This window comes from Phocoena phocoena, chromosome 20 (assembly GCF_963924675.1).
Source record: "Phocoena phocoena chromosome 20, mPhoPho1.1, whole genome shotgun sequence".
In the NCBI taxonomy this organism is placed as follows: Eukaryota; Metazoa; Chordata; class Mammalia; order Artiodactyla; family Phocoenidae; genus Phocoena; species Phocoena phocoena.
This window is the reverse complement of record NC_089238.1, coordinates 9,367,433-9,382,580: the sequence shown is the minus strand read 5'-3', so window position 1 is coordinate 9,382,580 and position 15,148 is coordinate 9,367,433. Positions and strand designations below refer to the sequence as shown.

The 15,148-nt window shown below is 50.8% G+C and overlaps 1 protein-coding gene across 1 annotated transcript; it reads right to left on the bottom strand.

Annotated features, from left to right (window-relative positions):
* Window positions 1–231: 231 nt before the first annotated feature.
* RSPH6A (radial spoke head 6 homolog A) lies at window positions 232–14,887 on the bottom strand. Its single transcript, XM_065899248.1, has 6 exons — window positions 14,214–14,887; window positions 11,537–11,771; window positions 5,634–6,392; window positions 4,148–4,289; window positions 3,252–3,369; window positions 232–454 (listed from the first exon to the last, which is right to left on the bottom strand). Exons 1-6 carry the CDS (start codon window positions 14,885–14,887, stop codon window positions 232–234), a joined length of 2,151 nt encoding a protein of 716 aa, XP_065755320.1.
* Between the last annotated feature and the right edge of the window lie 261 nt (window positions 14,888–15,148).

Here is a 15,148-nt window from a genome sequence, read left to right as displayed (position 1 = left end):
CAAAGTGCCACTGTCCTGACTTGGAGGCCATGTCAACAAATGTGGTGAACAAATGAATGAGTGACTCGGCTGGAATGCCCTGAGGAAATTTTATTTAGATCAGCTGCCTTCCTCTTCTACCCCTGCCCTCTAGGGGTAGGAAGCAAACCAACAATGAAAAAAAACCAAGCTAAAACTGTGTATAAGGGAAAACCTGCTATCTACCTGCTTGAGGAAGGGGGCTATGGGGCCTCAGTCATCCTGGCCCTCATCCTCCTCTTCCTCCTCTTCCTCCTCTTCCTCTTCCTCTTCCTCCGCGGCTGCCAGGGCCTGCTCCTCCTCCACCGTGGGGTCGCTCATCTCCACGATCTCCGGGCCGCTGGGGTACTCTTGCTGAACAGGGGCTGGCAGGGACGGGTTGAAATTCTCAGGACTGTACTTGTGGCCCCAGCCGATGTAGATGTTCTCAAACTTCCTGGAGGGGCAGAGAGATGCTGGGAAATCCTCCCTCAAAGACCCCAGCCTGGACTTTTGTTAAAGGTGGGACCCAGCCTAGGCATGGCATGCCTGCAAAGTTATGTGTGGTAGAGTGGAATGTGCTCACCAGGTTTCTCTGTTCATTGGTTCTTTCAGTATTCACTTAGCACTTACTAAGTGCCAGGTCTTGTCTAGAGCCACACTGTCTAACAGCACATGTAGCTGTTGGGTACCTGAAATGTGGTGAGACTGAAGAACTGAATTTCTAATTTTATTTAATTTTCAAATTTCACTTGTGGATTCTTCTTTGACCCATTGATTATTTAGGACTCTGTGGTTTAATTTCTACATACCTGTGAATTTCCCACATTTCCTTCTTTTACTGATTTCTAATTTCATTCCAGTGTGGTAAGAGAAGAAATTTTATATGATCAATCCTTTTAAATTTATTGAGACTTGTTTTATGGCTTAGCATTTGGTCTATCCTGGAGAATGTTCTGTACACAATTGAAAAGAATGTGTGTTCTACTGTTGTTGGAGAGGATTTTATTTAATTTTAATTAATTTTAATTAACTTAAATTTAAACAATAAAACTGATACTTCATTTATTGGAAGACATCTAAGTATGTCTGGGACAACCTGGGTACACGAATCTACTTTTTCAACTGTACGTGTTGTGAAATCTGAGTACAGGTCAAGTATTTCTTTTTTTTTTTTTTTTTTCAGGTCAAGTATTTCTGATGAAAATTTAGTACCCGAATTGAGATGTACTGTGAGTGTAAACTTCACCCCAGATTCTGAAGATTTAGTATGAAAAAAAGAGTGTAAACTAGCTCGTTAATAATTTTTACATTATTGATTTCATGTTGTAATGAGAATATTTAGGATATTTGGGGTTAAATACATTATTAAAATTTTGTTTATATTGACCAGCACTGGTCTAGATTTGGGAACCTAGCAGTGAACAAATTAGACAAGAATCCCTGCTGTGGTGCCAACATTCTAGAGAGAGGAGACTGACAATAAACAAGAGCATAATTGGTTGCATCCCAGGCCCACCAATTCACCTCTCCCCAGAATTTTAATGGGAGAAGGAAAGAGGAGTAGATGGGGGGAAAGGGAGCGGACTAAGAGACAGGGAGAGAAGCAGAGAGTTTGCCACGGGGAGCAGTTTGGATTTGACCTTATTTTCATAGCCTTGCTCTTCCCTCGAGAATCATTTTCCTCCGGGTCTTCCTCGGAGCCTTCAAATACACCGCTTCCTTGGAAGCCCCTGACCTCTGCCAGCCCTGGTTCCTGGGTCCAGGAACCAGCAGCCTCACCCAGGAGGTTGTGCTTGCTAGGAAGGCAGAGTCTTGTGCTCCAAACCAGACCCAGGCGATCAGAACCTGAGCTTTAACCAGAGCCCCTGGTGAGTCCTACCCATTCACAGTTTGGGAAGCTCTAGTCTAGAATGTCCTTCTGCCTGCTTTTCCCCTAGTTACTTCTTTTTTTCACCCAAAGATTTCCGATCAAGGCTGCTTTTCTCAGCCTTGAATCCTTCCTTGATCCCCTCAAGACATGACAGGTATGAGCTGTCATTGGTCCCTCCACTCTCCCTAGTGGTACTTCTCTTAGTTTGTAACAGGATATTTCATGGGGGTAAGGGGGTGAGGGAGGGTGAGGCTCGATGTACATACAGCTAACACCTATGCTTCCTCTGCCTGCTCCCAGAGTAGGATCCATATCTGCTTTTTCAACAAAGTACTTGGGGCCCAGCGTACAGCTGGTAAACGGTGACATTCAAGAGTCTTTTATAAAGAAGAAAAGTGGCGAGATGGATGCATGGTTGGGTGGTGGATGGGAGGGTGGATGGGTGGTTGGGTAAGTGGGGGTTGGAGGATGGGTGGGTGAGTGGAGCTCCAAGTTTGGATCTTTTGCTTTCAGAGGGATGCTGGCAAGTTAGGGTGTGGCCAGAAGAAGGGCTCTGGCAAAAGCAAGCATACCTCTTCCATGCTTCTGGAGGCGAAAAAGAAATTGTCAAGAATGTGGTTAAATTGTCAAGATGATGTAAAATCCCACCTTGACTGTGAAGCATAGCATCGAATACAATGCAGGCTATTCACTGATACGGAGAAGGAAAAGCTATGAAAAACCGTCATGCCATCTGCTGGACAGAGCCGGTGACTGCATGCCCTGTGGCTGCAGGCTACGCTCTCTAGTGGAAAAGCTGGGATGGTGCCTGGTGAGAGGCTGAGGGACTTGTCTCGAGTGTGTAGCCGAGGTGGGAGGATGTGGGAGTGACCTCCACCTGCCAATCTTTTGGGAACAGCTGGTGGGGGATCCTGGTGGGGAAGATCTGTGCCCTTAGAGAAAAGATCCTTCAGATTGGAAGAACTGTGGAGGACGCCCAGGGAAGGAGTTAGCTTCCCCAGAAATGAGACTCTGCCCATCAAGGCCACCCCAAAGGGGACATCTGAGTCCTGTCTGGCTCCATGCCTCAGACAGCAGGAAAGCCTGAGCCAAGGGGCCAAGGTATCCACGTTTGAATACTGCACAGGCAGTGTGATCCCTGAGTCCCTTCCCTTTCCTGACCTTCCATTGTTTCATCCCAGGGGCTCACACACTTGGTATGGGATTTCTAATTTTTGCCCTAGTGGGACCCCTGGGAGCTGAGTGAGGAGGTTAGCCCCTGGGGGTTTCCTGAAGGGAGCTGTCCCAATCTCTGCCCACCCTGGTGAGTTGCCCCACCCGGCCTGGCTCTGATGACGTTGTAGCAGCGCCCTCTGCTGGGAGGCACTAGGAGAAGACCTACTTGCCACTGGCGTAGGCATAGGCCCCTGGCCAGAGATTGGAGCGCACGACAGCCACGGAGTACTGTGGGCTGAGGCTGCAGGACAGGCGGGCGGTCCAGGGTGACATGTGCATGATTTCTGTGGGGGAGCAGAGAGCACCAGGGATGTCAGAGGCTAGGCTGCAGCTCCCCCTGCCCTGCACAGCCCCCTGGAGGGAAGGTAGAGAGGAGGAAGAGAGGGAGCAAAGAGGGAGGACAAGGAAGGGCCTGTGGGGCCAACAGCATTGGCTTCAGTGTTTGAACCCTGGCTCTGACCACACTCTCACTGTGTGGCCCTAGGAAGCCACTACTCCTGTCTGAGCCTCAGTGACCGCACCCGGGAAAGGAGGCACTTATCTCACCTCCTTTGTAGGGTGGCAGTGAGCCCTGAGGCCCTGACAGGGGAGCTACTGTGATTCTCCTTCAAGGTTGGCCATCAGTTTGGACCAGGGATCAGAGGACAGGGCACAGGCTCCAGGCTCATGGAAATCAGGGTCCACATCCAGACTCTGTTCACTCGCCCACTCTCAGCCTCTCCTTTCTTCCTTCAGATGCCTGAGATCCCCACCTCAGGAAATTCTTGTCCAGTCTTCCAAAATCCAGCTCAAGTCCTGCCTCCTCTGGGGAGGCCTCCCTAGCTATCTCTCCCCCTCCCCAAACCCATATGGGACTCGAAAGACCATATCTCACCATCTGGACCATTGCCACGTGCCAGACAAGGTTCACAAGATGGACACATTCCTATAACCCCATGGGATGCCCATTTTATAGATGAGAACACAACCAAAGCTCACAGAGGTGCCCCCCGCCACCAGTCTCGCTGCCCCTCCCTTTCTCCCAGTCTCCACCAGAGCTGTGTGTGAAGTGGGGGCTGTTACCTGCATCTTCTGAGAGTGGCGTCAGCAGCGGGGGCCCGACCTCCTGCCCCGCCTCGTCTATCCCCTCATCTGCTTTCTCTTCCTCCTCCCCCAGCTCCTCCTCCTCCGTCTTCTGCAAAGGGTTCACCCAAGTGCAGCGGCCCTGGAGGTGGGGAGGAGGTCAGGTGCTACCCCCAGGGCACAGAGTCCGGCCTGTACTCTGGGAGGAGGTGAAGGACCAGGCAAGCATACTGGGGACGGGTCCTGTTCTCAGGGACCCAGAAGTGGGTAGAAGGACAAGGTTAGTCGCACAGGTAGGAGGTGAGGGGAGAATGGGCTGAGAGCTGCAGCAGTGAGATGGGGACTCCTGCCTCTCTCAGGTTCTGTGGCCTCCATTTGTGCATCCATTCATCCATTCATTTACTGTATATTTAAGGAGCACCTACCATATACAGGCACTGCTCTCAGTGCTGGATATGTGTCCTTGAGAAAAGAGACCACCCCCAATGTCTGCCCTTGTGGAGTTGACATTTGGCAGCCCAAATGATCTTCTGTTTGCTCATCTGTGAAATGGGGGTGTCATGGGTGCCTCTCTCATTGGATTGTTGCTGGGTTGCAGGAGGTACTGAAGAGCAATAAATGTTTGTTGAATGAATGAGTGAACCTAAGTGCAGAGCATACAGCAGACTTCAGTTTCAGCAACTATGACATGCGAATGACCATTGTACCCATCTCAGAAGCAGTTATCTGGATTCAATAAAACATTGTGGAGTCAATCAATGTTTATTGAATAAATGAATGAATAAAAAGTTCCTAGCACACAGCAGGTGCTGCCTTGGGTGAATAAATGTATGTAAAGTTCAGACACACTAGGCATTCAATAAATGCAGGTCCACCATCTCTTATCCACAATTCCGAAATCTGAAAAGCTTTGAAAACCAAAAGTTTTTCCGTAAGTCATTTGGCAGAAACCCTGACCTGAGTGATCGGAAGCTCTTCAGTTTTGCTGCAGAAATAATGACGCCTTTGAATACAGGCTGCAGCCCCAGCCCCTGCTTGAGATGTTGTGTAATACGTAGTGTGTGCACCGTGTCACTTTTTTAGTGTGTGTCACCTTTATTTTTATTGATTTTTTTAAAGTACTTTTATTTTTGTAAGTACTGTTTTTTTGGCCGCACCAGGAGTCTTGTGGGATCTCAGTTCCCTGACCGGGGATCAAACCAGGGCACCCCCCTCCGGAAGTGAAAGCACTGAGTCCAAACCACTGGACCACTGGGGGAATTCCTGTCACCTTTTTAAAATCGGAAAAATTCATAATTCCAAGGTGCCTCTGGCCCCAAAGGTTTCTGACAGGCAACTGTCAACCAGTATCTGTTGAATGAACGAAGGAATGGATGAATGAATGTTACTGAGCACGAGGCCTAGCGGCCGAGCAGGTGCTTGCTGTCTTATTTTGGAGTCACACCTGGCGCTACGACCCGCGGGGAGGCTGGAGTCTGGCCCTCACCTGTGGCAGGATGTGTTGCGTATGATGAACCCAGTTGGCCATGGAGTCCACCAACTCGAGGACTGGGATGCCCTCAAAGTCGGGGTTCTCCTCGTAAGAGTCGTGCCTGGCACCGCCCTCCTCCTCCTCGTCGCCCTCCTCCTCGCTGAACTGGTAGAAGCCGAGGGGGCTGATGTGTGTGGCGGCTGAGATGCGGGCGATCTGGGCCCGCAGGTAGTTGGCCTCGTTGCCCGGGAAGGGCGGGTAGCTGATGACCGGTGTGTCCAGGAAGCCAGTGAAGAACTTCTTGATCTTGCGGGCCTGCACGATCTGGATCGGCGTGACGTGGGGCAGCCTCACCCACGGCTGGCCCGGCTCGTTGCACACGAAATACAGGTACTTGTTGGCACCGTTTCGGCTCTCTTCCTTGGGGACGACGGGCGGCGGCTTCCACGTGGGCTTGGGGATGACGTCGGTGGCCTTCTCCTCGCCCTCGTCGCCCTCGTCGCTCTCCTCCTCGCCGTGCGCCTCCATGACCTCGCCGCCCTCCATCATCTCCTCCACCTCCTCCTCGTCCTCCCGGAATTCCACCTCAGCCACCAGGTAGCTGCGACTGAGCCCCAGGATCTTGCCCCAGAAGCGGCAGGTGTGGATGGGCTGCTGTCCCACTAGCTGCTTCAGGGCCATGAAGATGCGGAAGCTCTCGTCTGAGCTCAGGCCCACGCCGGCCTGCTCGAGGTAGAAGGCCTTCTCCATGATGTTGGGCACAGCAGTCCCAGCCTGCAGAGGGCGGGGCGGAAGGCAGAGGGAACCAGGCTGAAGCCCTGCTTCCCAGCCTGACTTTTCTAGAGTCTACAGAGTGAAACGACTCTGTAACCCAGTTGCTCATGCCACCGTTTCTGGCCACTGAGATGTAGGGGTAAGTGTGCCAAGGAACGAAGATGCCTAAATTGTACAGTGGATGTAAAAGGTTTGGGGCCAAGCATCCTGAGGTTTCTCCTACAGGTATACACTGCGTTCCCATTTTCTTACAAGCTCCATTTGTGAACAACACAGTGTTAAAAGGAACAATTATTGCATCCTCTTCCTATGACTGCCAGACTGCTTCGCTGTTCACAAATGCCTGAAGTTCCTGTCCACGGGAGGATTATACGTTCCCACCCCCACCCCACTGCACTCAGGAGTGGCCATGTCACTTGTTCTGACCACTTGAAACGGCAGTGAAAGGGACACAGGTCATACATACCCAGGCAGGAGCTGTAAGAAACAATGTGTGTTTTGCTCTGCCTTCTTTTTCCTGCTCTGCAACTGTGGAAGCCTGTGTTACAGTGGCACTTCCATCACCCTCCAGCTCAAGTGTCTGATAAGCCAAGCCCCCTTGCCAAGCCTGGATGGGCAGGTAGTGTGAGAAATAAACTGTGTGGTGTTAAGTCACTGAGATTGTTTGGCTGTTTTTTTTTTTTTTTTTAATGTTTATTGATTCTATTTTATTTTTTGGCTGCATTGGGTCTTCGTTGCTGCATGCGGGCTTTTCTCTGGTTGCAGCGAGCGGGGGCTACTTTTCCTTGTGGTGCCTGGGCTTCTCATTGCAGTGGCTTCTCTTGTTGAAGATCTTGGGCTTCAGTAGTTGTGGCTCGCGGGCTCTAGAGCGCAGGCTCAGTAGCTGTGGCACACGGGCTTAGTTGCTTTGCGGGATGTGGGATCTTCCCAGACCAGGGTTCAAACCCATGTCCCCTGCATTGGCAGGCAGATTCTTAACACCTGCGCCACCAGGGAAGCCCAGGCTGTTTGTTACCTCAGCTTGAAACGGCATGCCCTAATACTCTATAGGAGGAGAATTGTTATTTTGAAAGGGATTCTGGCAGCTGCCCTCAATCCTTTTTGTCATGCAGTCCAGCTTGTGGGATCTTAGGTCCCCGACCAGGGATTGAACCCACGCCCCGTGCAGTGGAAGTGTGAAGTCCTAACCACTGGAACGCCAGGGAATTCCCTGTCCTCAATCTTAAACGCAGTGCAAAAGCTTGTCTGCCTAGGGGACTTCCCTGGTGGCACAGTGGATAAGACCCCGTGCTCCCAATGCAGGGGGCCCGGGTTTGATCCCTGGTCAGGGAACTAGATCCCACATGCATGCCACAACCAAGGGTTCACATGCCACAACTAAGGAGCCCACATGCCACAATTAAAGGAGCCGGCGAGCCGCAACTAAGGATTCCTGGAGCTGCAATTAAGGAGCCTGCCTGCCACAACTAAGACCCCATGCAACCAAATAAATAAATAAAGCTTGTCTGCCTAATTGATATTGACACCAGCAACTTGGGGACAGGGTCAAAACTTAATCCCAAGACTCACTGTGCTGCCAGCAGGGAAGATAAGGGAATGAGCATAGAAAACTCTCTTTGGGGTGTGTGCCTGGCCCATGAGCCGATGGCCATCACCCTCTTTCTGGTAATGTCTTCCACCCACTTGGCAATGGAGTGGCCTCACCAACCGTGATTAAATGATATCACCTGGCCTTCTGGCCACTGGTGATTGGAGCAAGTGAGGACAACTGCTCCAAAGTGGCAGATCAGGCTCTCCTTCTCTACCTCTGCAATTTGTAACTGGGTGGAGAGAAAGTACATCTGGAGTCTCCCTGCCTAGAAATTACTTCTTTGGGATGGCTGGGTTTAAACCCGGGTTGGTCTGCCTCCAGAGGTCATATTCTTAGTCCCTACTCCTTAATTCCTCTATTAACTATGGTCAGAATCTTCCTTCCTCTTTCTTTCTCCCAGTTTCCAGGAAGATCCTATCTATGATCTGGGAGAAAAGATTTCCTAGTGGCAAGTAGATGAATTAAAAAAAAAAATTCAGGAACTGTGGGGCAGCTGTATGCTGCTGTGTGAGGAGGTAGGGGAGAGAGAGGAGCAGAGGTGAGATATGGGCACTGAGATCCCTGAATACCAGCTTGGCCTGGGGCCCAGCTACATTCCTGTCCTTGGGTTTGACGGCAGATGGCACCATCCTCAACCCCCTTCTCCACTGCTTGCCTTCTCCACAGTCACTTTCCCAGAGCCCCTTGCAGTCAAGGGATAGTTATGTGACCCAATCTGGCCAATAAGATGCAAGCAGAGGTTTTCTGAGGTGTTCCTGGGAAACTTTTGCTCCCCTGATTGATTGATGTATGTATTTATTTATTTGGAGGGCCACACTACATGGCTTGCGGGATCTTAGTTCCCCAAGCAGGGATTGAACCTGTACCTTCAGCAGTGAAAGGGCAGAGTCCTGACCACTGGACAGCCAGGGAATTCCCTTGCTCCCCTTGTTTAAAAAAATAAAGGGAGAGGGAATTCCCTGGTAGTCCAGTGGTTAGGACTTAGCGCTTCCACTGCTGTGGCCTGGGTTCAATCCCTGATTGGGGAACTAATATCCCACAATCCCGCAAGCCACACGGCTCAGCCAAAAAAAAGAAAGAAAGAAAAGAAAGAAAAGAAAGAAAGGAAGGAAGGAAGGAAGGAAGGGAATTTATTTTTCTTATGTTTTGGTCATGCCACGTGGCATGTGGGATCTTAGTTCCCTGACCAGGGATCTAACCTGAGCCCCCTGCAGTGGAAATGGAGTCTTAACCACTGAACTGCCAGGGAATTCCCCAGAAATAGGATTTATAACCAGGCTTCTATGATGCTGAAAACGGCTTTCTTGGTTTGGGTGGAGTGGAGGGGAGGGATGAGGGAAGAAAGCCCTCAGTGCCCCTTCACTGGGGAGCCAACTTACCAGCTCTAGACTGCTTGCACCTATTAGGTGTGAGAAAAACTAACTCGTCTAATCCACTTGTCTTCATTTCTGCGACAACTATTTCCTGTCTTAAAGTGATCTGTGTTGCCAAACAAGTATAAGAATAATACTAAAGTTAGTTTAAAACTATAAATGTGGGCTTCCCTGGTGGCGCAGTGGTTGAGAGTCCGCCTGCCGATGCAGGGGACTTGGGTTCGTGCCCCGGTCCGGGAAGATCCCACGTGCCGCGGAGCGGCTGGGCCCGTGAGCCATGGCCGCTGAGCCTGCGCGTCCGGGGCCTGTGCTCCGCAACGGGAGAGGCCACAACAGTGAGAGGCCCGCGTACCGCAAAAAACAAAACAAAACAAAACTATAAATGTGAGGATAGTCAGGAACTTTTCAAAACAGAGGTGCTGTGATGGGGAGTCTTATGCTACCAAACAGCCAAACCTGCTATGCAGCGGTTGTACACAACAAGCAGGAGAGTCCCAGGGCAGAAAGCCATCTACAGAGCAAGGCACTAAATAGAGACTCCAGAAACAGACTGGAGTCCGTGCCGGTGTAAATAAATGGTAGAGGTGGCATTTTCAAAGCAGGAGAAAGGATGGATTTTTCCATAAATGCTGTTGGGGAGCATGGAAGAAACAAATTCTTTGCATTTGGAAGAAACAGAAAATGAGAGAAATGAGAGCCCTTCCTCCCCTCAGACAGAAAAACAAATACAAAATGCTGAATCATGGATTTGAGTCTCTTCCTAGAAACATGCACAGGCCACAAACGCCCACAATTTTGCCCTCCTACAGACCTCGTCATATTAAAAACTCCAGCTCAAAAAAAACCCCCCAAAAAACCTTGAAACCAAAACCAAAACCAAAACCAAAAAACCTCCAGCTCCAAGTTCTAAGGGGATGGGACCTCTAGGGACCAAGCGTTCGAAGAGGACGAAGCCTCTCTCAGGATTGAATTTTAAGGGGGCAGAGCCTCACGGGCTGTGGAATTCTAAGCGAGTGGAGCCTCTAGAGGCACAGCGTTCTAAGGAGGCGGGGCCGACAGGGACTTGCGTTAGATAGGGGTGCGACCTGGAGGTGTGGGGGAGGAAGGGTGCAGTTCTAAGGGGGTGCGGCCTCCCAAGGAGAGACTGCTGATCTGAAATTTAAAACCATATTCTCAGGTAAGACTGTTCCTCACGTCTAAGACTTGGATTCCGACCTGCGCTCTGCTCACCCAAGGAAGGGCTCATTCCTTGGTCAGATTGTCGTTTCCAGTTCTCTCACTATCCCACCCCACTGTCGCCAGAATCCTAGAATTTCAGAAGCATAAAACGTGAGCACAGACCAACAGCATCAGCAGAGATGGTAGAGGTGATAGCCCGGGCTTTGGAGGACATGGTCCTGCCTTCCTAGTCCTGTCTTTTCTAGTTTCGAGCCCTCTAAGTCCTTCCTCCACAAATAGGAATAATAAATGGCACTTGCCTTACAAGGTTGTTTCAGGGAGGAAACGAGCCCATGCTCCTAAAGCTCTTAGCCGGGGTTGGTGGCGGGGGCGGGGGGGGGGGGGCGGGGGGGGAGGCTAGGAGGTGTCAGAATTATGATAAACAGAGTTCTCAACAAATGTTTCTTAAACGAGTGAAAGAACATTTCAGCCAAATTTTAAGCCGTCGTCCAATGCTGGAAACAGAATCGTGGAATTAAATATTCTGAGGATAGTAGAATGTTCATCAATCATGGGTGGAAGAGTTCTCAGCGGGTCTCAACTTGCAAAAGAGGAAACTGAGTCCCGGGGATAGGAGGCAAATTCAGTGTTGAGAGACTCCAGGAGTCAGTGGGTTTCACAGAAAACATCCACAGAGCAATTATTTGCAGAAAGGAGTAAGGGATGGTAGGAGAAATCAGCCTCCACCTCCATGTGGCGCTGGAGTCAGCTTTCTACAAAGCAGAGCTGTCCAACCTTTCCTCTGCTTCAAACCCTCCCACGGCGCCCCAGTGGTCTCAGGAGAAAGCCCAAGCCCCTTAGCCTGGCGTTCAAGGACCTCTGTGACCTGGTCCCCGACCCACACTCTGGACTGAAATCGCGTGTGTTTCTGGGTGGTGCTGTGTGCTCCCTCCCCTCCAGGCATTAGCAGGAGCTGTGCCTAAACCCGGGCTACCACCGCTCTTCCCCACCGGTTCACTCACTGCCTCCTCCTCCATCTCCTGTTCGCCCTCGCTGCCGCCGCTCTGGCCGAACAGCGCCTTCTGCCTCTCGGCCATCTCGTAGGTGGTCTGCATCTCCGGGTCGTCCCGAAGCGTGTCCAACTTGGGGTGGAACCACTCCCACTGAGTAGTGCGGTTCAACGACTCCAGGAGAAACAAGGGGTCCTCGGGCCGCTGGTTCAGGATCTTGGTCAGCAGGTTCACCAGGTGCTCATACCTGCCTCCGGGAGAGGGGAATGGGAGGTGGGGGACTCAGCTTACTGAGCTTGTTGCTGTGTTTCTGGCCCTGTGCCTGGCTCTGGGGACACAGGGAAGAGAAAAGGTCCCTGCCCTTGTGGAGCTGATGGTCTGGTGATGGAGACATATTAACCGAATGTGCAAAATATATAGTGTGTTGGGGGTGGTAATTTATACGGAGACAAATAAAGCAGGGAATGGGGACTGGGAATGCCAGGGATAGGAGGTGATTTACAATTTTAAATAGGGAGGCCAGGGAGGGGGCATACCATGCGAATATTGGAAGGAAGAGTATTTCAGTCAGAGGGAACAGCATATGCATAGGCCCTGAGACATTTTATGAGTCTAACATAATCTTAATATCAAAACACAAGGAAACTAGGAGAAAGGAAATTCCATGTCATTCTCATTTAGAAATATAGATGCTGAAATCCTAAGCAAAATATTAGCAAGTGACATCCAGCATTCTCAAAAGGATGACACACCACGATTAAATTTGGTTAAGAACAGGGATGCAAGACTGAACTGATATTAGAAAAACAGGAAAAAAATAATTCAGCATATTAACATGTTAAAGGAGATATGTAAGATCACCTCAATAGGTGCAGAGAAACTGATAACATTCAACACCCATTCATAATTTTTTAAAACCTAGCAAACTAGGAACAGAATGTAATATTTTATAATCTTATAAAGGGGCGCCACAAGTAACCTGCAGCACACACCAAAACGTAATGGTAAAAGACTGAATATTTCTCCCATGAGATTGGAAATGAAGATGCCTTCTTTCACCACGTCTATATAATACTGCACTGCAGGTCCCAGCCAATGCAATCCGACATGAAAAAGGTAAAAGAATTAGAAAGGAAGAAGCAAAACTGTCATGGTTTGCAGATGATATGGTTGAGAATGGAGTGCAAAGGCCTTGAGCTGAGGGTGTGCCTGGCATGTTGGAGGAACACTGAGGAGGTCTGGAGTAGAGTGAGGAAGAGGGGTTGTGGGAGGAAAGGAGGCTGGAGTGATAACAGTATCATCATGGCTTCCAATCACCCGAGTCAGGCACTGTGCTGGGCACTTGAGAGCAACGTTGAATTCTCACCACAGTCATACATCTGAGGAACAATTACGATCTCCACTCTCCAGATGAGGAAACTGAGACTTAGAAAAGTTGAGGTCATGAGGTCACACAGTGGTAACACAGCCAGGATTTAAAACCAGTTTGGCCTGATTTCAAAACATGTATGTCTAGCCCTCTTCAGTGTGCAAACCCTTTGGCAGCAGTCCTGGGTGTGGTGGAGGGCCATCGTTGAATTGGGAAGGGTAAAGAGGAGTGAGACTTTGGCCAGGGCTTTACAATAAGGGACCCTGAAGCTCCTGAGGGCTGGGTACTATTGGGGAAGAGCTGGAGGTTACTTTTGACTAGATTCTAGGATCTGAGGTAGGAGCTGACTGAAGAGGAAGTTTGAAGAGGGAGAAGGGGCTGAGTCATATAGGGCCTTGAAGGCTGTTATGAGGAGCCTGAACCTTCTCCTGAGGGCACTGGTGAGCCACAGCAGGCTCGGAGCATAGGAGGAATGGGAGTCAGCTTTGTGCTTTAGCAAGACCTGTTACTTCAAACTCTTCTTCTCTCACCTCCTCTCTTCCTCCCTTGGTTCCAGTCACACCAGCCTCCTCGCTGTTCCTCAAACACGGCAAGCTTCAAAGCCTTGAAGCTCACTGTGTTCTATATCTGGATGACTCTCCCTTCAATTACCTGCAAGATGCTCTCCCTTACCTCCTCAGGTCCCTGATCAAGTGTCACTTCCTCAGAGAGGCCTTCCCTGACCTCACACTATTTAATATCCCGTCCCTATCCCCCTTACTCTGCCTTATTGCTCACCTTAGCTCTTATCATCACCTTATACCTTATTATATTTATTGTCTGCTCTCCCACTAGAGTGTCAGCTTCATGAGGATGTGATAGGGGGCTGAGAGGTGTATTATGACTGCAGCTAAGTGGCCTTGGCAAGTGCCTTCCTCAGGCAGGAAATTTTAGTGGATAAAAGGGCCTCAGGAGCCAAATCACTTGTGTTGAAATCCAGGCTCTGCCACATCTTAGCTGTGTTATTTTGGATATGGGACCTAATTCCTCTGTGTCTGTTTCCTCTCCTGTAAAACAGGAACAAAAGATGTACGAATCTCAGCCATGAGAACCAGATGTTTCTGTGTGAAGTACTGGCACAGTGTCTGGTAAGTAAATGCTAGCTATTGTTATTATTTATTCCCCGACTCCTAAGCTGAGTTAGAGGCCCCCAGAGTGGTCGCTGGTTCTCAATGAGGAGCAATCTCGTCTGAGAGACCCCAGGCCTGAGGCAGGGCCTTGCCTGGGGCTTCTCCCTGCCTGGGCCCCTCCCTCTACCCACTCCGGGGGCCCCCTTCTCACAGGCTGAGGTTGCAATTGACGCTGGTCTGCAGCAGGTAGGCCTTGGCGTTCTGCACGGCCAGCTCCCGAGGTTCTGGCTCAGTCACCTCCATACTGAAGGGCATGAAGCCCAGCTCAGAGGGCGAGAACTGGAGCGCAGGGTCATCCCGTAGGTAGGGCCCATGCTGGGTGTCCTGGCTGAACTGCAGGTCTTCTCTGCGGTACCTGGTGTACTGGCCCAAGAGGTCAGCCCGGGGCTCCTGGTAGGCAGACTCCAGTTGCTGGAATAGGTTGCCTTCGTCCTGCTGTAGCTGCTGCAGGATTAGGCTGGCGTTGTGGCTGGCCTGGAGCCTGCCTTCACTCAAGTAAGTTTGGGCCTGTACCTCTGAGGGAAAGCCCGTATTCAGGGAAGGGTATTCAATGCCCCCCCGCTGGGCTTCCTCGGCCTGAAAAATAAAGTTCTCATTTGGGGTCAGACTAGCCCCTTGTGACCAGCCCCGGTTGATCTGGTTCGACACCATCTCTTGACTACCACGCAGGATCTGAGCGTCAAGCGGTATCTGCTGCACCTCTTCAGGGGCTGTGGGCTGGGGCCTAGAGTGTTCCCGACTGCGCCGCCGCTCGGAGACCTGTGAATTCCTACGGCTGGAGGTCAGCTGAGGAGGGGGCTCAGGGTCGGGTGGTAGGTCTCCCATAGTTCAAAGGGATCGCAGACTTCTAGGAGGAAGGCTTGCAGACAGGCAGGCCAGACCAGTCGTCCGGCTTGCGTGTGTCCGGCAGCCGCTAGGCCAGCGGTGCCGGTTTCTAAGGAGGGAGGGGGCGACCCGTTACTAGGGGAGGGCGCGCGGAGACGCTGGGGCCAAGAAGCTGGTTTCCGCGCAGGCGCAACAGCACGCCAGAAGGGCTTCCAGTTTTCCAGGCAGCTCCAGGGCACGCCCACTAGCTTCCGCAATTCC

Bases quoted from the DNA above. Each gene is read 5' to 3' on its own strand.
- RSPH6A (XM_065899248.1), bottom strand. From the start codon at position 14,887: ATGGGAGACCTACCACCCGACCCTGAGCCCCCTCCTCAGCTGACCTCC. The intron at 11,772-14,213 runs GTGAGAAGGGGG...TCCCGGAGGCAG, and splicing joins GTCAATTGCAACCTCAGCCT to GTATGAGCACCTGGTGAACC. The intron at 6,393-11,536 runs GTGAGTGAACCG...CGCCCTCTGCAG, and splicing joins AGGAGATGGAGGAGGAGGCA to GCTGGGACTGCTGTGCCCAA.